The sequence below is a fragment of the Gymnogyps californianus genome, chromosome 3, assembly GCF_018139145.2.
Source record: "Gymnogyps californianus isolate 813 chromosome 3, ASM1813914v2, whole genome shotgun sequence".
Taxonomy (NCBI): domain Eukaryota; kingdom Metazoa; phylum Chordata; class Aves; order Accipitriformes; family Cathartidae; genus Gymnogyps; species Gymnogyps californianus.
Genome location: NC_059473.1, coordinates 126,276,673 through 126,302,750, shown reverse-complemented (window position 1 = coordinate 126,302,750; position 26,078 = coordinate 126,276,673). Strand labels below are relative to the sequence as shown.

At 41.2% G+C, this 26,078-nt stretch overlaps 1 protein-coding gene across 1 annotated transcript in view; it reads right to left on the bottom strand.

Moving 5' to 3' along the window:
- Positions 1–26,078, bottom strand: part of ELP3 (elongator acetyltransferase complex subunit 3) — a 91,442-nt gene that overhangs the window by 48,414 nt on the left and 16,950 nt on the right. Inside the window, exons 8-9 of the mRNA XM_050893733.1 lie at positions 10,454–10,615; positions 6,993–7,119 (exon numbers count right to left, since the gene is read on the bottom strand). Coding sequence (XP_050749690.1) covers positions 6,993–7,119; positions 10,454–10,615 — 289 coding nt within the window. The remainder of the gene's footprint in view (positions 1–6,992; positions 7,120–10,453; positions 10,616–26,078) is intronic.

Below are 26,078 nucleotides of genomic sequence, written 5' to 3'. Positions count from 1 at the left end.
GGAGGCTATTTTAAAAGTCGTGATTGTTATTATCATAACTTTTACGGCTGGCATGCTGGAGGAAAATGTGTGTGTGGACAAAATACTAATTCAGAAAGACAAAGGAAGCAACCCAAGACCCATAATAAAGGCAGTTTTTCCACACAGCCTTGCAATTTATCATGTCCATACTAATGGTATAGCAATATGTACTCTTTCTGTGCAGTACAATGCAACCTAGCAAAGATCACGCTGCTACCGAAACCCCCATCCTTTGCATTTTCTGGTTTAAATTGTGACGCCCTATCCATGTTATGCATGGATCCCCGAATGATGCAGAAGATAAGGGACCAGTTTTATCTGCACTATTCAATTGATTCAGCTATTCTGCTGCACATTGTCACACCGAGGGCTGCAGCTTTAACTTCTACTTCTTTCCTATGTCGCACATATCCAGAGAGAAGTCTGACTTGCTTTATAGGAAATACACCCAGAGCTGCAGCAAACACACCCAGCGAGCAAATCAAAGTTATTTCCGCACAGACACTGGAGAGGGAGAGAAGCTTTGTGCACACAATTCAACCATCTGCAGAAGTGGGCACACACTGGGGCTTTATCTAGATATTTTATCCACAGAAATATGAGTGCAATTATCTGTGAAAATAGTTTCTAAAAATAGCCTGTTCCTTACTACCATGATTCTCATTAACATAAAAATTATCACGGCGTTGGCCATAGTTCATGAAACTATAATGGTTTCCAAAGTGAAGAGCTTTTTAGCTCTAACATTTACTAAGACTCCAAGAGAAGCTCTAGTAACTGAAGGACTGATCATTAAATACCACCTAATCTGTTTCTGTAAATGTGCCCATGAAAAAAGACAAATTTTCAGAGGTAATGCTGGCTACCTGCCAATAATAGTGTTTCAATGAGATGTTTAGTAGGAATTGAAAGGAAAATCATTTACCCCACTAAACATTTCAGAGCTATATTTAAAAACACAGATAATTGCCTTCCCAAAAGAGTAAAAATCAATGCAAATCAGCAGTTTAACTGTCTTTTATTACAGTTATTAAAAGCTCCTGATAGAGGTGCAATATATTAGTTTCATTATGAATTTTATCTCCTTGATAAAAATGAGAGCCCTCAGGAAAACTATCTCCTTATTTACAGCTAAAGGCGATACAATAGTATTTAAAGTTTTACAACAACGTCAAATACATTGCAAAGAGAAAGGACGCTCACATTACCCGCTGCGTTACTTGACCATTATTTTTCTCTCATGTTCAACACGCCCAAAAAGGCTGTAGCCCTCTGCATAACTTACACTTGGATCATAGACGCATCAGCCATTTCACTAAAATTAGTCTATTTCTGGCAAATGCTTATTTTGCAATTCCTTCAGAAAAAAAGCCAGCCTGACACATGACTGTAAGAAAAGGAATTTTCATCAGACTAAAATCATTCCATGATTGCACTTTATTTAAGGAACACAAGAATGGCTCTGCTGAATTGAACCAAAAATCTCTTCAGTCTGATACTTGTCTCCAACACTGACCGTTAAATGGTCCTGCGTATGCTTCTACCCTCACCATTTTATTTACACGAGACTTTAGATGGACAGAGTGAAGCCACAGGACCTCCTCATGGATCTCCTCAAGCAAAAAGAGCTTCTCAGCAACTGAAGGCCTATCTGATGTTTCTGGGCAGCATCCACCAGCTCCCACGTGCCTTCAGAGCTGGAGGGTTCTGCTAGCAACTTGCTATGACGCTTTCCCTGACACTTCCCACGCTTGAAATTTCTAATCTTCTGGCTCTCCTCCCTGTTTGCTTCCCTTTTTTCTGCTCCCCAGATTTATTTCATCTACGAAGGGTCTTTAAAGTTGTTTGAGATGGGCTTACAGCCATCCCTCCTGGAGGACCAAGAGGAACAGCAACCGTAAATCATGCTTAGGCAAAGACCATAAAAAGAAAATAAAGGCAAACATAGCAATATCTTTGCCATTAATAAATATGTTACTAGCTTGGTAATATTTATTCTAGAGTAGATAAAGTTTGTTGATTATACTATTGCCACTCAGTGGCTCTGCAGAAACAGAATGAGGAATTAGTAACAGCATCCTGGGAATTCTTTAGCCTCCTGAAGTTTTTGCTTAAATCCTAAGTTCTGCTTGGTAGCCCTGTTGGCAAGTGTGATTCATCAATCCTCCCAACCATTTACCCCTAGAGTCACCTCATCTCTCTCGTGCTACAACAGCAAAGCTGAGTGTTTATCGCGTTCCACAGAATGAGGTGTCTGCTCTGGTAACAATTCCATTATTCCCGCTGAGTCCTTGATTTATTCTAGCTATTATTCTAATTATTTTCGCCGACCACCTGCTACGTGAGGCACTGCGAATCAGTCTTATCTGTTATGCTTGCATTTGCCATCAATAAGTAGCAGTGTGTGTGTGTGTGTGTGTGTACATGTACACTACCTAACACTCCTGGCACAGCCACATGGGTGGTGGGAGGAAGCAGAGCGTACTCCCTCCCTGCAGTGTTTTCCCATATGTGGAATGAGGTGGAAAGACCTGAAGTAGAAAGGAAATCCTCTGAGGCTATAAAAAGAATCAATAATAAGGCAAGAAAAGAGGCATGATGGGGGAAGGAGTGGAGAAGCACAACATAACTGGGACACAGGACTAGTACATCCACGCTGTTTAAAAAAAAAGTAACTGTAATAATCTTCATGATGGAGGCAGGCAAAAAGCCAGTCACCTGCCACTTACTGTAAAAAAAGAATATATACATATAACAAAAGATCTAATATACTCACTCCTATGAGTAAATTAATTAATAAACTCTCCAGGAAAACAGTTGCTATACACACACCCCCCCCTTTGAAAACCTAGATATTCTTCCAAAAGAGTAAATGATGGGCACCCTAGCTGCTGGATGGAAGTAGCAGGAAGCACTTCAAAATCAATAGGTCATACGGGACAGAAGCAATGTTACTCTTGAAACCATAATTACCTGTTCCATTTGAAGAAGCACCCAGTATTTTTAGTATGCAGTCAGCACAATCAGAAAGTTATTATCTTCCCAGGAGAAGCCCCTCTATTTAATACATCAAGTGGTAACGAAGGCAAGGTGCTTAGGCCTCCTTCCGAAGTCAACTTTGTTTCTTTTTGTCCTACCTTTCCCTGGTGTCCTGGTTTTGGCTGGGACAGAGTTAACTCTCTTCTTAGTCGCTGGTACAGTGCTGTGTTTTGGATTTAGTGTGAGAATGATGTTGATAACACGCTGATGTTTTAGTTGTTGCTAAGTAGCGCTTATCCTAAGTGAAGGACTTTTCAGTTTCCCCTGCTCTGCCAGCAAGCAGGTGGGCAAGGAGCTGGGAGGGAGCGCGGCCAGGGCAGCTGACCCCAACTAGCCAAAGGGGTATTCCATACCATGGAACGTCATGCCCAGTATATAAACTGGGGGGAATTGGCCAGGAGGGGCATCGGTCAGCGGGTGGTGAGCAACTGCATTGTGCATCACTGGTTTTTTCCTTCCCCCCCTGCCCCTTTTTTTTTTTTAATATTCCTTTTCATTATTATTATTATATTTCATCATTATTATTGTTAATATTATATTTTACTTTAGTTATTGAACTGTTCTTATCTCAACCCACGAGTTCTGCCTTCTTTCCCGATTCTCCTCCCCATCCCACCAGGAGCTGGGGGGGGGACGGGGAGTGAGGGAGCGGCTGTGTGGTGCTCGGCTGCTTGGCTGGGCTTAAACCGTGACACCTGGTCCGAAAAGCACGCGGCTAGAAAGGAGGTTAGTATCACAACAAATAAAGTTATTTTTTCCAAACTTATTTAGAACTACCGCAAAATCAAAAATCTATAAGGATCCTTGATAAGCCGCAGGTGTCTTTGTCCCAAAAAGTCTAACGTATCTTCTAAGGAGATTCTACATTTTAGGAGAATACTGCATAAAAGAGCACTGCTGCTGCTCATGAACAGCTTAGTACTGTTGCAAGAACACAACAGATGCTCTCCACTTGGTTCCTCTCTTCGCTCTCACATTATTTTTATGTAGTAGAAGTGTCTAAATATTTACCAGCATGAACTAACATTTATACAGCACAACATATAAATAAGTTGTTTTAATAACTCAAAACCATGATACATAATTTTAAGGTAGGAAATAGAGAATGTACTATCTAGCTGAATCCCCGGGAGAGAAGGAATTACTGTCTGCTGAATACTTCTATTATGTTCACCAGTGCAGGGCGGCGGGGGGAAGAGGGTTGTTTTTACCCTCTATTCTCTCCTATTTAAGACAAAGGATCTTTTAAAAATAAATTATAAAGCATTTAAAGATAGGATGAGAAAGGCAGAGGAGAAGGTAAAAGGAAGAGGATAGCGGTCTCTTGTTTACCATTCCATCCTGAAACATGTCACAGTGATCCACAACCTCTCCATTCTCATTCCCTGCAGCTCCATTTTCTGAAACGCACAGTGATCGCTTAGCTGGGCATCAACTCTGCAGCTGCCTCTTTCACACAGGTCTTTTTTCGTGTGCTGTCTGGTCCCAGATCATGGTGGGGACCCTGTGCACCTCTCTAACACAGGCATTTTTTATTCCTTCTTCTCTCCTTTCCCATACTTTCTTCTCTTTAAATCAACACAGGTATAATTCTTCTCCATGTTGATGTGATCTATCACCTCTTCCCCACCAACCCACCTCCCCACCTCCCATTTTTCTTCCACACTCTGCAGCATTCACATTACTTCTTGAGGGCTTCGTCCTCCACACTGATTACTCATCCTCCAACTCCTCATCTGTACGTTCACTGGCATCAAATCTTAATTTGATCTGAGAGTCCTGCTTCAAATTTCTGAACTCATTAACAGGGCTGTCACTGGAGTTGGTCTTCACGCCATCACCCTCTCTGTATTCTTGAATTCCCCCTCTTAAACAATCACCTGGTTTTCTTATTCCCCTGCTTAGCATTTCTCTTTCCTGGCCCTCCAACCAGCCTTTTTGCCAATTCCAGCCCTTCAGCAAAAAATTCTGATCTTATCTTAACCCTTGCTTTTCTAAAATGAAGAATTTCTTAATTCTCTTGGGGCGTCAGTCTCATCTACTCTCTCTTTTCCCATCCTTCCCATCACAACGTGCGAACTCCTTCCTGCCGTGTCCCAGAGCTAGCCCACCATCAACACTGGTTTTCCCAGCTCCTAAAGCCAAGAAACTTCTCTGGCAGAAATAATCTAAACCAGTTGACCTTCTCTACTCTGTTTCCTCCTTCTTTTGCTTTTCTATGCTCAAATATTTTCCCAGCTTTCTTCTAATCCCCCCTCTCACAATTCCAGCCTTTTCACCACATTCTTGTCTCCTCTTTCTGAAAACTTTGCCTTCTGCCTCTTCTATTTCTGCAAAAATTGTCATTAATAAATGGACAAAATACAGCATGGTATTACCCTTCCCCTAACAAGCAGGGGAGCCTGTCGGCCTGCAGAAACTGGAGGCAGTCCAGCATCACTTGAAGTTATACCTTTTAAACAGACTCCCCAAACCCCCTGCAATGACACAGGAGCAACTCCAGACCCGACAGTGGAAAAGCCTTAGCCGTTTATCATGAATAAGCAGCAAAGAATAATAATCACTAAATACCTTCTATAGACGTTTGTAATTCTGCCTTAAATAATTCCTCCCTCTTCAGTTTTATATCTTGCAAATACCTTAGATTACTGTCTCCTCTTTACTGGGTCTTACCCAAGGTTAGCTCTTTAAATCGTTTTGTCAGTATTGCTATTCTTCTACCACAAATTCTTTCCAGCCTAATACTACTTTACGAAGGACAGGCCCGTAAAGAATGCAGAACTACAGCTGCAACTTCATGAGGTATTGAGTAAGGGACTCAGGTTTTGCTGTACCCTGCCTCACAAGTAATTCTATGAAAACACAGCTAATGTGATGTCCACCCTCTACCTCCTTCAGCATTATTAGAAAATAATCCAGGAGCAACAGAGTCTGGGGCAGGAATTCTGAGTTAACTTTCAGCTCTCTCACTGACTTCACCTCTAGTTTTGTGCACATCACTTTGCCCCAGCCTCTCACTTTGTCACATGAACATAGTATCTGCTAAGCACTATGACATTATGTTTATGAAGAGCTCAAGGAATTCTGCACAAAACCCCTTAAGAAAAAGTACCTATCGCAGGTTTCAGAATTTCCTTCACATACTGTACAGCTGCATTTTCAATTGGTTCTTTCTAGACGTTCCTGTTTGCAGCGTACCAAGATAAACCATTGCTTTCTGCCTGTACTTCTAATCAATATATTCCATTGCACTGATAGCTTTTTAGTGCCAGAAAGCACCTAGTCTGACCTTGCACAGAAACATACCTGGGATTCCTGTGTCATGACTGCAATTTCTGCACGATTTTAAAAAGATAACCAATTTTGACTTAAAAAAAAAAATAATGAAAAAAAATCTACCACGCTACCAGATAAAGTGGTTAATTCCCTACACTGTTTACCATTTGCTCTTTATTCCTCGTTTCAATTTCTCTAGAAATAATTTTATATTTCTTCCACATCATTGATAAAGATATTGAATGGCACTGAGCCAAGAACAGAGATGCTATATAATACACCTATACACTCTACTTTGCAATTAATTACCTTCGAGATAGTATGCTTTTAACTTTCAGTCGTGTACTATTCTAAATCCAAGGAAAGAAAACCACCTTGGAAAAAACTAAGAGCCCTAGTTAATATCGGAAGAGCTATATTCCACAGAGACGCGAGTGACTCAGTCTTTCATGAGGCAAGGATATAATTTTCTGGATGAAGTAGTTCAAGAAATCTTTCTCACCCTCCACCTTCAAAAATGAATTTTAAATTATTTGTCCTTAAGAAACAATTCTGGCCTGGATCATAACTAATAGCTGAGCTAAGAAAGAGAAGCAGCAGTAGATGAAAAAGCTGGAACACACTAGAAACTCCCGGTTATTTTAAGCCATACTCACAACAAACTGGTCCATGTCCCTTTCAAGCCCCATGTTTGGTAGATCAGGCATCATGTGTGCCACCACTTTAAACCCGGCATCCTTGGCTAAGTGAAAACACTCGCACACAGCCTTCACGGTGTGACCTCTGGGAAGAAAGAAAAGAGATTCAGGATCACACAGGAAAAGACATACTTTGATACGTTTAATTGAGATTATTCTCTAGGAAGTGAGAAGGGTTGAGTTTGGAACATGGCTGCTAATAAAGTAAACTATGCTAGGGGCTAAAAGTAGTCCAGTTTGCTACTTCTATAGCAGGTGAACCACAGCAAGGCTACAGCTATTCAAATCACAGTCTGAGAAACTTTGGAAAGCTGCTAAAATTTGATTTGTAAAGCAATGACACAAGTTGATGCCACAGCACAAGCTAGGACATGCTGCACTGAAGACTGTGTATAATCAAAATGAAGCATAACCAGAAACAAAAGCAACAGAAGAGGAAAAGGAGAAGAAGGATGGGGGCTAAGTAAAACCAGCTAGCTAGAAAATCATTCTGCAACATGCTTGCCAAACTCTCAAGTGCTCCTTTTAGAGAAACACAAACTCTTCTCAACTTCTGAGAGGTGCCAAACCTCCGAAACATAGGCTGGATTGGGACTCTTGAAGGATTTCATGTTCTCCTCCACTGACATCAAACCAAACTAACTCAGGCTTGCTCTGCAGGAGCTCAGAGAGACTGGGAGCCCAAATGATGGCAGGAACAACGGCTGAATCTCACATAACTCATTAGCCTCAAGCAAACTCCTCTCCTTCCACCTCCGTGGCTCAGGAGCCTTCTTCTGCCTCCACAACAGCAATCACTCTCACTACAAACAGCTACCAGGAGGTCCCCATCACATGCGACCAGTCTTCCCAAAGTCCTTGCTTTTGCTCTTCCCCAGCTGGGAGGGAGGGCTCTTCCACTACTGGCTGACATTTCTGGACATTTCTATCCCCTCAGCATCTGCTACCTCCTTCCCTCTCCAATCCCCGTTTTCTTCCCATCACACTTTCACACCAGTTCACCCCATCTTTTGGAATTCCTTGCTAAGAGGTGACTTGCTCAGCAGGTGACTCTTCTCCTCCATAGTCCTTTGGTTGAAAAATTAACACCATCTGGGCACCTTTACAAATGCATGCCTTCTGCCGAGACCTAATGGTAACCAAACCAAACAGCTACTTCCCTTGTTTTAAGGACCTCTTCCTTCCTCTCTACTGGAAGATTCTGCCTCTGTTAAACCCCTACATGTAGTTTTATGACTATAGTTTTATTTATGATTTTTTTCAGAAGTATTACGGTGTTTTTCTGAGACTGTTCAAGGACAGTATTACTCAAGACCTTGAGTAGCCTGAGGGGAGTAAATGGAGACTTGCTTCATAAATAAAAATTATTTTCTTATTAGAAGTGGAATTTGAGCTGCATCAATAACTTGATTATTTGATGCCTAGATCTGTTCTTGAATATTTTTCTGCCTCACAGCCACCAAAAGCACTCAAAAACCTCACTAATGACTTATGGAACATAATAGAAAGTAATTTCCAAACAGTTAGCCTAATTGGTTGTAATCTGACATTTTGCTACAAGCAAAATATTAAAAGTTTAAAGCCAAAACACATCCCCCACAAAGCAGAAGAAGAACAGAAGCAAAATGAGGTCATTTCAAAAGAAAGAGAAACTTGAATCACCCTTCTCTAAAAGTATATTCCAATTCACTGTTCTAAAAAGTTGGAGGGAGATATTTGAGTGAACAGCCTGCATTCTCCCTGCTCTGAGACAGCCTGCAGCAAAGCCTTTTAGGAATTCTGCAAGCAGCTTTGAAAAGTGCCTTTAAAAAATATAATTCTATACAGGATTACTTCTGAGTGAAATCAAGTCAGTAATATACTACTTCATTCTTCTTCTGATTCATCAGCAGGAAAGCAAGGGTTCATTAGCAAACGTACAAGCCAAAAGTGACGTACAGCTTTGAGTGATTTATGGTACCAGCTCTGATGTGACAGACAAAACCGGAGGAAAACTGAAGATGACTGAACTGATAGCTAAGCGAGGTTTTAAAATTCCACCTCAGGATAGGACACCTTTAAAAGATTTGAGGTGAAAAAGAGATTTTAAAAGCTGAAGAGAAATTAATTGTTAGATTTACAATCTGTGTCAGAAATAACTGTAAATGAATACATCTAGCCTCAGAGTGAGATCTAGCTACATTCCTTAGTATGGATCTTTTCCTTTGGAAAGCTCTGACATCTAGAGGAGGAAAGTACCACCTATAAATATTAGCTCTTAACTCTTGGACTACTCAATAAATGGCTTTTCCTGTCTACTGAGACCTGGGGCCTGACCATTTCATAGCAGTGACATCCTGCGCTTCCATGCACCAGCGATACTACAGCTAAACCCACAGGAGCAAACTCATTTTGGATTCTTTCTTGAAGTCTCTAAAAGCAAATGTCCAACATTTTCAGTTTTGCACTACTGCCTTTAAGGTAGGTATTAACAAAAATGTGCTTTGCTTATTGAACCATAATCTCTCTGTCATTATGTATGATTATGGTTATTAAACATCTTTGGTAGGTGACTGGAATAAGCAATAAGAATGAAGGCAAGTTGAATGAGTGTCAGAAGTGAAAAAACAAGAGAAAAATCACTTCTTTCAAAATCTCAACAGAATTATCAGACTTGCAATAAAAAAAAAAAGATTGGCTTACGTGCCTGTAAGGGGCGAGATGAACAATATATTGTGCACTCTCCTATGTAGGACAACTGTTCTTTTGGCCACAGGTCCAAGATGACAAGGAATAAATCACAGGCCTCTTGCGAATATATTTTGCAATCCCTAGTGATACTGTATGCCTAGAATGACTGTGGTTAATCTGTCAACAGGCGTTGTTTCTGGCTCTATCTCACCCTCTGTACCTGCCAGTGTCATATCTCCTCTCCAATACTCAGCAGAAAAAGGTATCTGGTGTAGAGGACATGCTGTTTGCTGGTAAAGTACCTCCAATAGATTATACTGCATTGTATCTACTCAAGCCTATAGATTATGAATTATGTAGGACAAGAACTATGAGCTCTCCCTGGGCACATGTTCTACTTCACAAAACTGCATTTATTTATGAAGCAATAAAAAAAAAAAAAAAAAAAAAAAAAAAGAGGTGTACAATACAGGAAAATATATGAGTTTAAAATGAAACATCACAAATAACTCCATTTTCTCAAGCCATGGTCTACACAATATCACAAAGAAATCCATGTAGCCCCTGCAGTTTATTAGTTCTTCTTAACAGACATAGGGCCACACAAGCAAGGAAATGAGCTACACGTTTCAACATTCAATGTTAGATGGGTGTTCAAGCAAACAGGTCAAGACACGCTACTCAAGAGTATTCCAGAAAGCGTACAGCGAGCAGCCACGCTCAGCTTCGCGCTGAAGCTTTCTTCTCACCTGTTGGTGTCCCTGGCCACATCCTCGTACACGCTCTGCACTCCGATCTCCAGCCTCGTACAGCCGTAGGATAACATGTCACTTAAATGCCGCTTCAGGCAGTAATCTGGTCTGGTCTCTATTGTTATCCCAACACATTTTGTCAGGCTTCGTTCTGAATACCTGCCAAAAAACCCCATCCTCTATTAAAATTGTGAAGGTGGCACAGGTAACTTCAGAAGAGTTTCCAACATCTTCCAGGTTAGATTTCTATGTCACTACCAGAATTAAAATCCAGGTTAAAACCTTCAAATATCCCAGTGGCCAGGGTGCTCTCAACCTTATGGCAATGCATGGATGAAGCGATACACAAATATGCACACTGATAAAAGTCTGGGGTTTGCTTTGTATGAAAAGGAACTGGACTGTGGTAGCCTTGCAGGGCTTTTTTAAACAGTACTTGTGAGGAAGATGCTCCCAGACCAGACTGAGCCTTCAGTACTCATTGTCTGGAAACAAAGCCTGGGTAAAAGGGAAAGTCAGAGTAGGCAATGAGAACCGCATTTGGTTTTGGGGACAAACCAAGGGCAGTCTGAGCACTTGCTCCCATTCAGACACTGATGATAACACAGGACCTGAAGTTAGGGAGAGTTTGGTATAGTCATTACATTTTCATTTGATTCTCATGGTATACAGATAAATTGCAGGGACTGGGACAAGATCCAGCTGCATTCGCACAAAAAAACATATAAGGCTGTCCATGAAAAATTCCACAAATCGCTTCCCTTTGTGAGCAAGCAGCATGCTCACAACTTCATTGAAGTCTAACGCTGAAACAAAATTGTTATGCTTTTTCCCCCTCCTCTCCCATTTATCACTGGATGTCTAACAAAGACTAATTATTCCAGCTAGTAGAAAAATCCACTACTGATGACAAATGGTAAGTTACTGACCTACAAGAGAGTAAAACAAAAGAAAAAAAGGAATCCAAAGCAGCCTTGAACCAAAGTTCACAAAAGGAAACAATCAGTCAACACAATCTCCAACACCACCACCAAGGATAATATTCCTTTCCATATAGGAATCATTTCACTTGACTGTCTTTCCTGCAGAATATGGTGGTTGTATAACAGAGGACTGCAGCACAGGAGAAAAGATTTACAGCAGGAAGAAGGAAACTTCTTTTGAAACCATTTGAAACTGCAGAGATAATCTGGATAATTCCCAAACCAGGAAGCGCGCAGGATTAACAGCCACTGTTTGAGAGGAATATCGGTCTCTTTAATGGTCCCACATGATGAAGATCTCAGTATTAATATTAAATGTGGCTGAAAAGAGGACACCTTGAGTGAGAAAGAGATGTTATGCTGATACCTGAAAGACTACTGCACACCAAAATCACAAGGATGACTAACTTCAGCTCTTTATTAGGTGTTCTATAAAGATTCATCATCTGATTTCCAGCTCCGGATAGCTGGAAACTTCTGAATCAAAATAAAGCTCCAGAACCTGCCTTAGAGCATGATGGAGGTCCAATTTGACCAAAAAACCCCCAACCTCTTCCCCTTTCACCCCCCAAAAAAACCCAGCAAAAAACCCTAAGTGGGCTCAGACTCACAAGCAAAAGTATTAACTCCCTTCAAACTGTTAAAGCCTAGAGATATATAAAGACCAAGCTATTTGGGGGATAGACTGTAATGGCTGTCAAAATAAGCATCTTGAAAAAAAAAAACAACAAACAAAACCAACAAAAACCACGTAAAACATTTCAGAGTTTGCGGTTCACTAATCTGACAGACTAAAAGAACAATTGTTTATCATGTCAGGGAAAACATTGCCAACATGTGGTTCGTTAACATCAGACTGAAAAAACCCCACTTTTAAAGACGTGATTTGCAAAATTAAAGAGAGAAATTTTAGCTAAGGGTGAGGGGAAAAGAAGTCACCAGATAACTCACCCATCATGCCAGAGGGTACGTGCTCATATTAAGCACCTGCAATCAGGCTAGAAATACTGAGGGGAGACAAAAATTATTATATCGCCACCCCCCCAAGCAAATTTATGGCCAAGATATAAAATGCTGAATATAATGAACACTAACAGACCCTGAACTGTAACATCTACTAAGGGCACCAACAGGATTTCAGTATGGTGTAATGGCTGGTAAAATTGTCTTGCCCAACTCTACGCTGAAAAGAGATGCGTGTCTTAATGATAACCAGAAAAGCAAACTAAAGACAAACCCAAACCAGATAAAGTAACAAAGATGGCATTTCCAAGAAAAGTCACAAGCCTCATCAAATCACCATCCTCTATAAGAGACAGACATTTTCAACCCGAACCACAAGTCCTCCAGCTCTCCCCAGCAGTCCCAAAGACTTGTGGCAAGCAAACAGAGCGCAGTCTCATACTCTGTTTTCTCAACGTAAAATAAAAGCTTGAATCGAGTGGTCCGTATTTAATAGAGACTACAGATTCCTCTCAACTAATCGGAAAAGACGAAGAAGTGTGTGATAGTCAGCCTTCCATGGAAGGTGACTCTGGCAACAGATCTCCATCATTTCCTGAATAAAGAAAGAGAAATTTGACTTTTCTGCTGTTTTTTGTCAGCTTTCAAACTTTAACACGCATTTCGATATTCAACATTTTTCCTATTTGCAAAACAAGCAAGTTTATTTCATTTGAAACCTAATACTAAAACTAAGGACAGGCAAAAATTGTAAGATTATAAATTAAGAAGCTAAACACAGAGCATCAGCAGTGGACATGAATTAAAAGCTTTACTAGATTTACATAACCTGTCATTTTATGGAAGGAGTTATCAAATAGTACCGATAAAAGCTGTACCGATTATTATTATGCAGCACAAAGCTGCACTATACAACTAAGTTAAACTTTTAATTTTTTAAAAACAAATCTGTCAGTGTTTAACATTTAGTTTCAACATTTTCCTACGCATGGCCAGCACCTCCTTCGCTGACCGAGTCAATGGTGAGCTATAAGAGAGAGCTTGGAGACCTGAAAAGGGCAGAAAATGCTATATAAAAGGTTATCTCCTAAATACTGGAGTTACATCAAGACAGACACTGATTTTTTTTTTTTTTTTTAATCAAATTGGCAAGATCTCTTATCTTAAAGCACAGTCAGGATCTGAGACGGATACTTACCAGCCAGCAGAGAAAAAGAAAAGACAAACTGATGTATGCTTAAGAGTAACACTTTTTTTAGTGGAGAAAGCTTTAGGAATTTTTTTTTTTTAATTTTTAAAGAAATATATCTTTGAAATCTGATCCCAATTTGCAGATCAAGTCATAGATTTTTTTTTTTTTAATTATTAATTAGTGATTTATAGTAGATTGGCTATTTCAAGACTGACTTTGCTTCTCCTACATCTACTTTCAGTACCCAGGTTTCATCGTAACGGCCCACTGGAAGCATGGTGGTTTCCCACATTTCTAGCAGGTTGGGTAGGCACATTTTTGCCCTTGCAAATCCGTGCTGAATCCCCCTGGCCACCTTCCTGAGCATGGAAGCAGCTTCCACAAAGACACACTCCATAATGTTCTCGGGGACCAAGGTAAGGCTCACCAGCCTGTAGTTCTCCTTCTCACCCTCTTGAAGACAGACACAACATTTCCAGTCACTGGGGACCTCTTGGTTGTCACAACCTCTCCGAGGTGAGATGGAGCTGCCTCACCCATCCTCTTCCACAGACTTGCACGTGTCCAATTTGCCGCTGGTGTCCAATGCAATACTCTGCCGTGGGCACTACCTCTCACCCCAAATCACCACATAACAAGAGCAGATCTTGCAAATAACGACTGAGGCAAAGAAACACTGCATACCTCAGCCTTTTCCTGTGTCCTTCATCACAGAGTTGCCTGCCTCATCTAGCAGCAGACCCACATTTTCTTTTGTCTTCATTTGCTGACAACATACCTATGGAAGCCCTTCTTGTTGCCCTATAATCCCTTGGAGTTTCAACTCCAGCTAAACTTTCCTAATGTGCCCTCTGCCTGCCTGTATCCCTCCTGGGTATCCCATACCTCCTTTCACCTTCTGCACACAGTCCTTTTTCCATGTTTGAGCTCCATCAGGACTTCCCCATTAAGCAGTTTAGCAAAGCCGGTGACCTGTCGTGCCTGCTTGCTTTCCTGCACATCAGGATGCACTGCCGTTGCAATTTGAGGAGGTTGTCCTGGAAGATCAGCTAAGCTCACCTGGTCTTATTCACGCTTCAGGGCATCCTCCCATGGGATCTTGCGTTTCGGTTCCCTGGAAAGGTTCAAGTCTGTTGTCCTGAATTCTGACGTCTTTATTCTGCTACTCGCATCCCTCGGGATCTTAAGCTCTTACATCTCAGAGTCATTGCAGCCAAGACCACATCCCTCCCTCAACCAGCTCTTTGCGAGTAACAGATCCAGGAAAGCAACTCTCCTAGGCACTGGATGAGCCAACTATTTCACAATATCATCATAATGCACTCCAGAAATCTCCTAAATTAGTTGTGTTCCACTATGTTGCCATTCTAGCAGGTATCAGGGTGTCAGACTAGATTCAAGGAGTTTTGTATATTGTTCATTAAGTGCATATATTCTAATGCTTACATCATTTCCATACCTTTTCTTAGCACTATCTCCAGTTTTTAAGCATTCTTCTTGTTGCCTTTGATACCAAAAACAGCCACAGAACTTTGCAGACACACCAGTACTATATCCAGATGGAATATGATTTGCCTATTCCTATCCAATTTTCCACTATTTATACAGTCAAGGATAATTTGGCTGCTGAATCATACAGAAAGCTCATGATAATGCAACTTAACTCCTAAATATTTTCTAGATATTTCGGTGCTTCTCAGAATAGAATCCTGCACCATTCCTAGAAAAACAGCTTTACATTTTCCCATAATAAAGTACACAGCTTGCTCGTATACAACTTACTATGGAATACAGATTTACCCCTTATTTGCCTATCTCCAATATTGATAGCTCCTGCCAACCCTTAGAAATTACTATTTTAACACAAGTATTAAACAGAAGGCCCAGAGGCAAAAACATCAGAATCCTATTAGAAACCGTTCAGGTCAACGACAATAATTTTCTGCTATGCCTGTTTTGAAAACCAATGTAATGGGTGACATGTTGTTCTAGTCTCTTTTTTAAAGTCAAAATATCTCACTGTACCAAGTCAATTCTCTTGCAGAAGTTTATGCATATTACGCTTCATTTCTCAACCCCCCCCTGTAAGCTCACTAACAGGATACAGTGACTTATCATGATAATGAACATGATGGATTTGCCTTCACTTAATCTTTAAAAACAAGAGACATCTAGCCACATATCCTGCAGGAACGGCACGCTAGCCAAGGCAGATATGAAGAGGTAACGGTCTCTATCCAACTAGGCAGACAGCCTGAAAAGCAGATATCTAGAGCTCTGAAGAGAGTGATTTCAGGATACTGAGACACAAGAGGTTAAGACGACCTTGACGATGACCAAGACAAGCAAAACTATTACTAACTGAAGACCAAGAAAAGCAAAATAGAGAAAGCTCTGAGAAATTAGATGAACCCAAGTTGGAAACTCCACCCATGATAGTCTTGTATATACAAGTTCACCCAAGTTCCAGGTTCATTCTGGCGTTAATATTTATGATGTGCATTTCTTCTGGAACCTGAGAGTGGAGACAGATTTTATCTTCTCAAGCAGCAGCAAACATCTTACAGTATTTCTCCTCCTTCCCTGGAACAGCTTTATTTGTAATTTGTAATATAGCAGTGCTGAAGAACCCCACATAATCAAACGAATAATCAGACAACAAGGCAAGTGTATAGCCCAAGATGACAGTGGAGCAATTTTAATAATGGACTGACTGCAGAGGTGAATTATGCAAATAAAATAGATGCTAAGCCATACAAATGAAGGAAATGAGATACAGAGAAACCTTAAGATTTGCACAGACATAGCTATTGTAAAGTCAGTTCTTTTTAGCATGATTACAGAACTGTCTGAAATAGGAAGAAGGACAGCTTATTAATCATGGGAGAATACGGGACTGAATTTTCAGAGAAAGCTCGTACATTAAGCAGACCTCCAAATCCGAATCTGCCTCTTAAATAAGCTTGGGCTTTTTAGATCAAAAAGGCACCTACCTCTCCACCAGACACAGCAGTTTGACATAGGGTCTCAAATACTTTCTCACTTAGAGAAAAAACAGACAGCACAGTTCTGGCATAAAACAACTCATTTAACAAAGCCTCTACTCGCTCTTGATTAAACTTTGGTCTACAGACAAAAGTCTTGTCAGCTAAGAGACCTGAACATCAAAGACTCAATTATTTACAATCCGTACTACAGCAGCTTCCAAACTCCCTGGTTGGGATCAGAGTGGCAGGATGCCAGACAATACAGAAAGACTTCCCTCATCCCAGCAAGCTCAGAAAAGATAAACTGTAAGACTAAAGCAGGTGGGTTAACACAGTGCATACACAGCACGTTAATCACATGCCTTTAAACCATTTATCTGTTTTACACATTTCAGAGTAGGAGAGTACATAAAGAGGAGGTAAACGCAGAGGCAAAAGAGCAGAAAAAGGCACAAGAAGCAGCAGAAGCTCAAAGGCAGCATCAAAGAGAACCAATCACCAAGAGCAAGAAGTGTTTAGGTGTACCTGTCTATATGGAAAGAAGGGAAGGATCTAGAACACCTCATCCAACCCAACAGTCCCCAAAATCTTGCCTGCAGGACATTCCAGCATTACTTCAAAAGCCAAAGAAAACCTTCTTACAGGTGAAGACGGAATAAATTATGAAGATGCTCATATTACTTGATCACCATTGTTGCTAATGGATTATCCAATAGCAGCAATTTCCACAAAATGTGGTATGCTCCATACTCATACACATCGCAATGAGTGGTCATAGCTTAGCTGGGAAGGGGAAGGCACTGCTGCTCATCTACCCTTAGCCTATCCCCAAGAAAGCAAAAAACAAAAACCGAAAAACAGTTGCAAACCTGCCTTAGAAGAGGTGCTCAGTCTTATGGAAAGAGGAAAGTGTTGGAGGGCTGGGTGAGAAAATCAAGAATTTTAACCGACGACCAAAGGAGTCCTCGGCAGAAGGTTCCTGGCCTTAACTTTGTGAACAACAAAGATTCTGAACATCCCTCATCTCAAACAAGTCTAATGCCTCGAAAAAAAAAAAAAAACAAACAACTTCTTGTGCCCTTGACTACAAGGAGCGTGGTCCTAGGGGTAACACAGTTACAGGTGTTCAAGACAGACAGTGATGTCTATACACGTGGAATTAAGATAAAAAAGTGACACCATTGGTTTCTGAAGAGGAAACTGCCGATATAATACACAAGTATCTTATGTACCACATCCTCATCTATTACTTAAATGACCTCCTTTCTCTTGATCTCTAATAGCTCTGCTTTATCACAATGCCAATCTCTGAAACACAGCTAGCAATAATTAATTCAGTATCTACAATTTCCTGCTAGTAAACAAAACAGGTGGCATCTTACTCATCCGACATGTTTCAGAAGTTGCATGTTTGATGATTGCCCAGAGCAGGTATTTCTGAAAGCTTCAATGCCAGTTATTTGGCTTTATACTGTTCCCTTTTTATTACAACATTTCAGCGTTTTCTTTATCACCCCTACCAGGAGTACGACAGACTGCTTTGGTTTCTGAGCAGCATCAGTTTCCCAAGGTTCAGTTTTCAAATACTGAAAAACTTATAGTCACTTAAAATACAGTCATTTCTTGACTAAAACACAATTTTCCAATTTTGATAAAGTAACAGTATTTATACCTGATAAAAGATAAGTGAGAACAAATCCTTTTTTTTCATGAAATGCCACTAACAGACAAGTCATATGTAATTATGCTCCCTCCTGCTGTGTCACTTGGTGTTAGAAATCCAGGATAGGATCTGTGTTCAAAATAGTATCCATTCTGAAGCAAAAAACCCCTAGAACTTACCAGTTTTCTCTCTTTCTTAATTTGTTTACCAAGTTGTAACCACAATGAATGGATCTGACATTTGAAAATCCTCCGAAGAAAAAGCACAGCACGAGCAGAAGCGGCACAGTTATGTTAACACACTTCAGGCCTAATCAAAGCAGGGCTATTTGCATGGACTAATTAAACGCCTGGCTGTAACGACAAGGAGGTAATGATGTTGGCTATAGAGGGAAGGGGGTGGGAGGGTTGTTTGGTTTATTTTTATATCATTCACAGCTTTCATAGAGCAACGTCACGTAGAGGACCTCTGGGCAAGGAGGCTGTAGCTTTGCTGGAGGGACCCTGCCGTTCATGACAGCCAGGACAGAGCCGTGCACGAGAGCTGCTCTGCTCTTACCATGCTGGGCTAAATAAATGCACAATTATTTCGAAAGCCATAATCACTGCCTATTCTCAGGGGACATGTGAACAGGCCCTGAAAGGTTTGTCTTAGCTCAGGAGGCAAAAAAAAGGACACTGAACAGAAAACCCTGACAGGACCTTCTAACACTGCAGGCTTTTTTCCTGAGCTCCCATCCATCAAGTTCAAGGCAAGAGCAATACAGATAATGTTTTTTTCAGAAACAAATTATTAGCAAGCTGTAACTGAAAACACCAGGATGAATAAGAATATGCTAGAGTGAAATATTTCAAACAAGAAAAACGCATATGTGTGGCTCTAACAGGAGCCAAGGTGCAACCTCTTTTTTACCTATCTCTGTCAAAACTAAAGGTATAGGGGGGGAAAAAGCTAAAACAAGGCTATTATGGGCAAGAGAGTGCTTATCTCCTCCTCCCTTATGTTAGCTCTCTGCCTTTCTCAAACCTGTCCCAGTGAGCACAGCCAAGTTAGAGTCTTGGAGACTGAAGTCTTCTTATTTCTCCCAGAACAGAAGCAGCAACGCGAGCTACCGGCTTCCTCGCACCAAGGCTTAGGAGGACCCGAGTCTCTGAATTGCCTTCAGATGGCAACTGGAGTGCCAGTAACAAACTGACCTGATCTGGAGGTGGAACAAGGGACCTGCAGGCTCCAGGAACACATGAACATTGTCTTGGGCAAGTCCAAAGGTCTGTTTAGCCCAACATCCCATCCACCCGTGGCTGTTGCAGATGCTTAGATTAGAGCAGTAGGAACAGGGCAAGCTGCAGTGGTATTTTCCTTGAATACTCTCACAGTTGCCAATTATTTCCTCTTCAGGGACCCCCTGAGCCAGAGGTGATGTCTTTAGTAGTAGTAGGTGTCTTCAGGACTTAGCAGCTCTCACTGGACATTTCTCCTATGAATGTGTTTGGTCACCCCTCAGCCTAACTAGGTACTGCACAAAGAAGAAGTGCCTCCTTTGTATTTAATTCCCATTTCATCTGATAGCCCTAGTTCTTGTGGTGTAGGAGATAATCAACGTTTATCCTTTTTTTGTCTTCTCCATGCCACTCAGGATTTTATAGATCTCTATTATATCATTCTGAAATATTTTTGCCCCAGTTCCACAGTATCATTTTCCTTCTCCTCTCCCTTATTTTTAAAAAGAACTGAACGTAGGTTCAAGCTGTGAAGGCACTGCTGAATTACACAGCAGCATAACAATATTTCCCACTTTGCTCTCTATTCCCTTCATTATAATTCCTCACACTGAGTTGGTCTTTTAACTAATATCGAGCATCAAGCCTGTGTTTCTCACAGTTATCAACCATAAGTTTAAAATCTTGCTCCTGAGTGGCATTAGCCAACTTGGAGATCATTATTCTGTAGTAAAATAAGGAAAAACCTCTCTAATACACATGGCTCTATATCTACACTAATTTTCACCTGCCCCTTCACCACCCACCCAGCATGGTCAAGACCACCTATTCCAGCACAGATTCCTCTGGGATACCACTAATGACTTTCCTCTGTTGTGTAAATTGATAATTTATTCTGTCTCCTAATATCTTTCCATTATTTATGCATGCAAAGCCTTCACTTTTATCCCCACAATCTTTGAAGAGGCTTTGGTGAAGGACCTCGGTTTTGGAAATCCAGGTAAAGTTATACATATTTGTCAAATGCTTCAAAGAAAACTACAATCTAGATGCTTTGCTGAAACATTAGCCCATTTCAAGTAGCCAGAGGAAAGGAGTTCATCTGCCATAAGATGAAAATGTGTACTGTGGAAACAAGAACCTCTATGTACTCATTCTACATAAAGAGGGAGGTGGTTTGGTTTTTTTTAGCAGCTAAAGAAAACAAAAACTGTTATCCTAATAAAGACAATTGAGGTCCAACACATCAGCAGAACACAACTTTTTCCAAGATGTCTGAAAGAAGAAAATACACAGGGTGCTTGTAAAATGTCCACTTCCTAAGCCCATACTCAATCTGTTAGATGAGGAGTGTACACACTTTCCTTCACCATGAGCCAGACACTTTAAATTTCAGACGAATATATGAATGCCAGTAAAAAAAGGAACCATCCGTCTTATATGTGGAAGATGCAGCTAGTCCAACACACCATGCTGATCATTCCAGCTTGGGGTTTCAGCAGCCAAGACAAGCAGATCAATGAGCTACACGTGGATGAAACGATAGGTTGGTTGCCTACGCACTCCACCAGCCATTCTAAAACTCCCATCCTTGCTCCCAGGACCCTTGTACAGGCTTTTTGTCTCCTTTAATTGCCACTAATAGCATTTGAAAATGACAACCAAAGAAAAGAAGCCATGAAGGTCATCCTGAAAGACTTGATAAAACTGCAAAAAGGAAGAAGTGGTTCAGATGACCAGACGCTTGAAGGCGTTATGCAGCTCTGGGCTTGCTACAAAAGAGGGTAAGATTTCCTGCGTCAAACAGCAGCTCCTCTCCTATTTAAGAAAAGAAAATAGTTTACAAGTAATCACATGCCCTCCGAGGCTACCAAAACCACACAGGTCACTTCTGATGTGGGAAAAAAGCCCACGCGTGAGGGTTATCAACCCCAAACAGTACTATTTTCAAAATAATTTGTCAGTTTATGGTGCAGAAGAAAAGCTTGAAAAAAATACACTCAGCACAATGAGAGAAAACTGGAGACACTTTAAGCTATTAAGTTTTAGAAAGAATCAAATGCATCTCTCAGTAACAATTTGGGAATTTCTGTCCAGTAATCCAGGATAAACACTACATACAGAGTCCTACTCTTTGCTTTAAGCATCAGTTCTGTGCAGCACGGTGGCCTTAACCCACACAGTATTTCAAGGGGAGAAAAGCAGAAGGCTGTAGGCTGCGTTTGGTTAATATTTCGTTTTGGTCAATTTTGCCTTTCTGATATCTTTTCACCAAGCAATATAAAATCTGAAAAGAAGTAGCTCTTAGTCCCTTTTCAGCTGTCCCTTATGTGGATTCCAGTACAATTTTATCTGACCTTTAGTTAAATTCCACCTCTACCAGGCAATCGATATCAGCTATTCCCACAGGACAGGTTTTACTCTACGTCCCTTTCTCTTTTTATCCAAGCGTACAGAAGCAGATAACATATCCCATGAACAACAAACCATGTCACCACAGTGACACCGAAGCACAAGCAGCTCGTCAGCCTGCTACATACAGTGAAACAAAGACTGTTGTAAAACTTGCATGAGGAGATGCCCAAGATTTGTCCTTGATTTCCTCACATCTTTGTTGTGCAATTTAGTTCAGGGAAATTTGAAAGAACGACAATTTAAATGTCTGTTGCCAAATCAATATGATTAACGATTAGGTCATAATTATACAGACAGTTTACCATGGAATAGTAAATATGTAGTTATAGACGCAGGCTAAAAAGGGATTCGAGAGAAAAAATCCTTATATCTAAAATTATGAAAGAAACAACATGACAGTCTCTTTTATTAAATCTAAACTGAAGTGCAAGTTTTTCTTGTACAATTGATGAGAGAGAGAGCACTAGGTGAGACTGATATGTCTTAAAAAAAAAAATCTAGTTCCAATTTCAGTTCTGATATTGACTCACTGTGGCCTAGGGAAAGTTGCATATTCTTAGTAACCACCGCTTCCTAGCTGTTATTGAGGAAAATAACCACTTCTGCCGCTGCGGTGCTGCATATAGTTCTGACAACTCAATGCCCTAAAAGCTATTGTTGCATAAAGACAGTGTCCAGTAAAGACCTTGCTTTGCAGTTTCTGCATCTACCTACTAAAAAGAATTCATCTCGCCCCCATCTGACACTCCAATATAAACATTTAGCTTGAGGAAGGAAAAACAGCTTGATTGCTGCTTTGAGGAAACAAAGAAATTGTATCAATAAAATTATAAACAGAGCTAATAAAAAGCAGTCATCAGCCAAAACTGCCAGTGAAAAGCTATGGTTTAGCTAATCTTATTCTCTTGCCAAAGCAACTCCCTCACCTATAAAGCTGCAATATGATCTCTCTCAAAAAAAGTGCTACAAAAACATACACGCGCTTTTTTTCTCCGTGCTTGTAAAACCACACGTTCAGGAAGAGGCTTGCTGCAGTAGACTACAAGAACCGATGGTGCCATTTCCCTGGCTCCATTTGCCGTCCGTTGTAGCTCCAACTAAGGTGCCAACAGCTATTCAACTTTTAATGGCGATTAAGCTCATTGCTTTGGAAAGTACTTCAGCTTTTAGCTGCTACAGTAGCTTAAAACTGCATTCTCCCTAGGCACAGACATCCCTCGCAACTCCAGTGAAGATGTGTTGGTCCCAAGAGCAAGCTCCTGCTAAGGAGTAAAGTCAAACGTTTCCTATCATGGCTACAACCCCCTGCGAATGGCACAACCTGGCTCACGACGAGACAAATACACCAGAGAGGAGAGAGAAAAAGAGTACAACCAAAGTGAGTGACCACTTGTGTCTTCCTAGAGGTGGGGAAAAGCAAAGACCTGGAAAGGAGAACGGGACCAAGAACCAACACTGGAAGAAATGGGAGTATCTTGCAAAAAGCTACGCTGCATCAAAAACTGGCACGAGCTCAAGGAGTCAGAAGTCAGAGATGAAGAAGGAAAAACCTCCCTGAGCCCAATGGAGCCAAGACTCTTGGTGCAGGATCCAGCTCACGGATGCAAACACCCACATTGAGCTGGGGCTCTCATCTCCCGTGGCAGTCAGTGGTGCCCGGTCAACACAGCCCAGAGAGCGACGCAGATTCAGTGCGGGTGCCTGCTTCAGCATGAGCTGGATCCCTCTCTAGGCCCCGCTGACTACATCTCTGCTGCCTGTAAGGGAAGATCAGGCACCCAGTTCACACTAACGTCTGAATTGAGCTGTCTTAACCCACAAGCTGAACCCACATCTCACCTCAGAGCTGTTATAGAGAAGGTGAATCTTATGTATATCAAAGGAACAAAGGCCCTTCCCCCTAATTTTAGAATTTTTAGAGAAGCACACAATCTATCTCTGGAGGCGAACCAAGCAAAGGCCTTGCAGAAAGAGAAAGAAGTAGGTAATCGTATAATCCAAGGCCCAGACAGAGGGTGACCAAATTAAGGCTGCACAAGCACACCCAGCTCTGCCAGTTCCCAGCTTTTGAGTACTTGACTTCGCAAACTGATGGGCCACGAGGAGGCACGGAGTCCCAGAGCGCATTAGCTGCAACACATTGCAGAAAGACGTACTTCAAAAGCAAACAGCCTCTGCCCTGCCTAGCACGGCGTTCGCAAAACAGTCACAGGAAAACCACTTCTTGACATCCTTCCACAAAAGTATGAAAATTAAACCTGCCTTTTTTTTTTTTGCATGCCTACTGCACCCACCATGTTACTAGAAAATGACTTTTCTTTCAAATTAATTTAGCGCTGTTGAAAGGCAGTAGATCTCAGTTTACAATATCAATGAGGCAAGCAGAGCACAGCTGAGGGAACTATAAACCGCATCTCACTATTTTACCAGCCCATTTTAATTTGGGCTGGAAAGCAATCTCTGCTGAAAGAAGGAAAAAAGGTAGTGCAGGTCCCACGTTAGCTCTCCAGGGCATGGGAGTATCAGTCTCGGATCGCTTGCATCCTTATGGAGCTCAAAGCAATCGCTAATGCTTGATCTTCTGCCCACTTGGAAAATCAGAATACAACAGCAACTAAAACAAAGGTTCTGTAATACACAGGACGGTGTAATACTTTCTGTGTCAGGAAGGAAATTAACCCAGAAAGCTTATTTAGTACATGCCACACCGTCTCTTCGTGACATTTCCTTTGGATCACCAGCACAATCCAAACTAGAACCATATCATAATCAGGCCAGGTTCATATTCATACAGGTGACCAAGCCATGAATAAAACTCCAACTCCAGTTACCAATCCCAGTTGACCACTCAGATCCCATCCTAGCATTAACATTTTAGTGCAGGTCACCGGAGAACTTGTTATGCTTGCCAAATTACACACACACAGCAGCGAAGCAGCAAAAATGAGAAAAGTACTCCCTTTGGCAGGTGTTCAGCAGTAATTTGCTGAAAATGTACAAAAAAAGGCACTGAAATTCATTATTTAGCTTTGACAATGTCATGACCGCTTGGGCCATCATCCTTTCGACCAGCATCGGATAAAATACAGATCAATAGCATTTACAAATATTGCTAAACTTGGTGTAGCTCAAATTTCTGTTATGAATAAACACTACCACCTCATAAACCTTTGACAAAGATATATTTGGTTCCAGCATCCACCTTAGAAAACCTAAAGTCACATAATATCAGATGTGCTGTTGCACATGCACAGAAATACGTGGGTATGGCTTCCTCATATCTACCTTTCCTAGTCGTCTACGTTCAGTCACAAACCTGCATATTTTACATGCAGGAGAAAATGCTGCAGAAATACTGAACAGGACAGACAACTGGATAGGCAATCACTTTCCACAGCTGCAGGAGGAAAAAAAAAGATGAACAGCTACCCATAACAAGATTAGGATCTGATGAAATGACTTTCACCACTTATGTATCTTCCAAATAACACGCAATTCAACATCTAAAAGTTGGGTCTTGCAGTAGAAAATAAGCAATGCAAAAGTAAGAGGATGCCAACAAAGGCCAGCCAGCTTTGGGGTAAATTTCCTCAAACTCTGCAAGCTGGAAAGACGTTACCCATACCGAAGACATTTAGGGGTAAACACTCAGCAACAAACAGGTTTTAATGGCAAACATGGCTCCTGCACCATGGAAGAGTCACATCCAAAGCTGGAAACAAAGAAAATCTGTCTGCTTCTCCAGAACGTTAGGAACTAGTCTCCAAATCTCTGGGAACAAAAGGAAATTTAGGCAGAATTTCTGTTGTAAATGATCTGGCACTAAAACAATAGCCAGTTATCTCCTGCCTGGCACGGAAAAATCACTGCCCAGTCAGATGTCCCGAGGGATTTGACAGACAAGCTCTGATGGATACAGCCACAGCAATTTGCAATGTTGCTGCCTCCTGCTATTCGCTTCCTTCTCTGCCAGAAGCTGCTGCCTGCACAGGAGGGGATGCAGAACCAGATAAGCACCCACACACCTCGGTTGCCCAAACTACTGCTAGAATAGGAGCTTAAGCCGGCAATTACAGCGGTTTGAGCTGGAGCTGCTCGAGCTGCAAGAGCCTACCTGTCACTGTACCTACTCATTATGGCAAGTCAAGAGGTGAGATCTGACTATCAAATTCTGGCAATTTGTAGCGGGGCAATTTAAC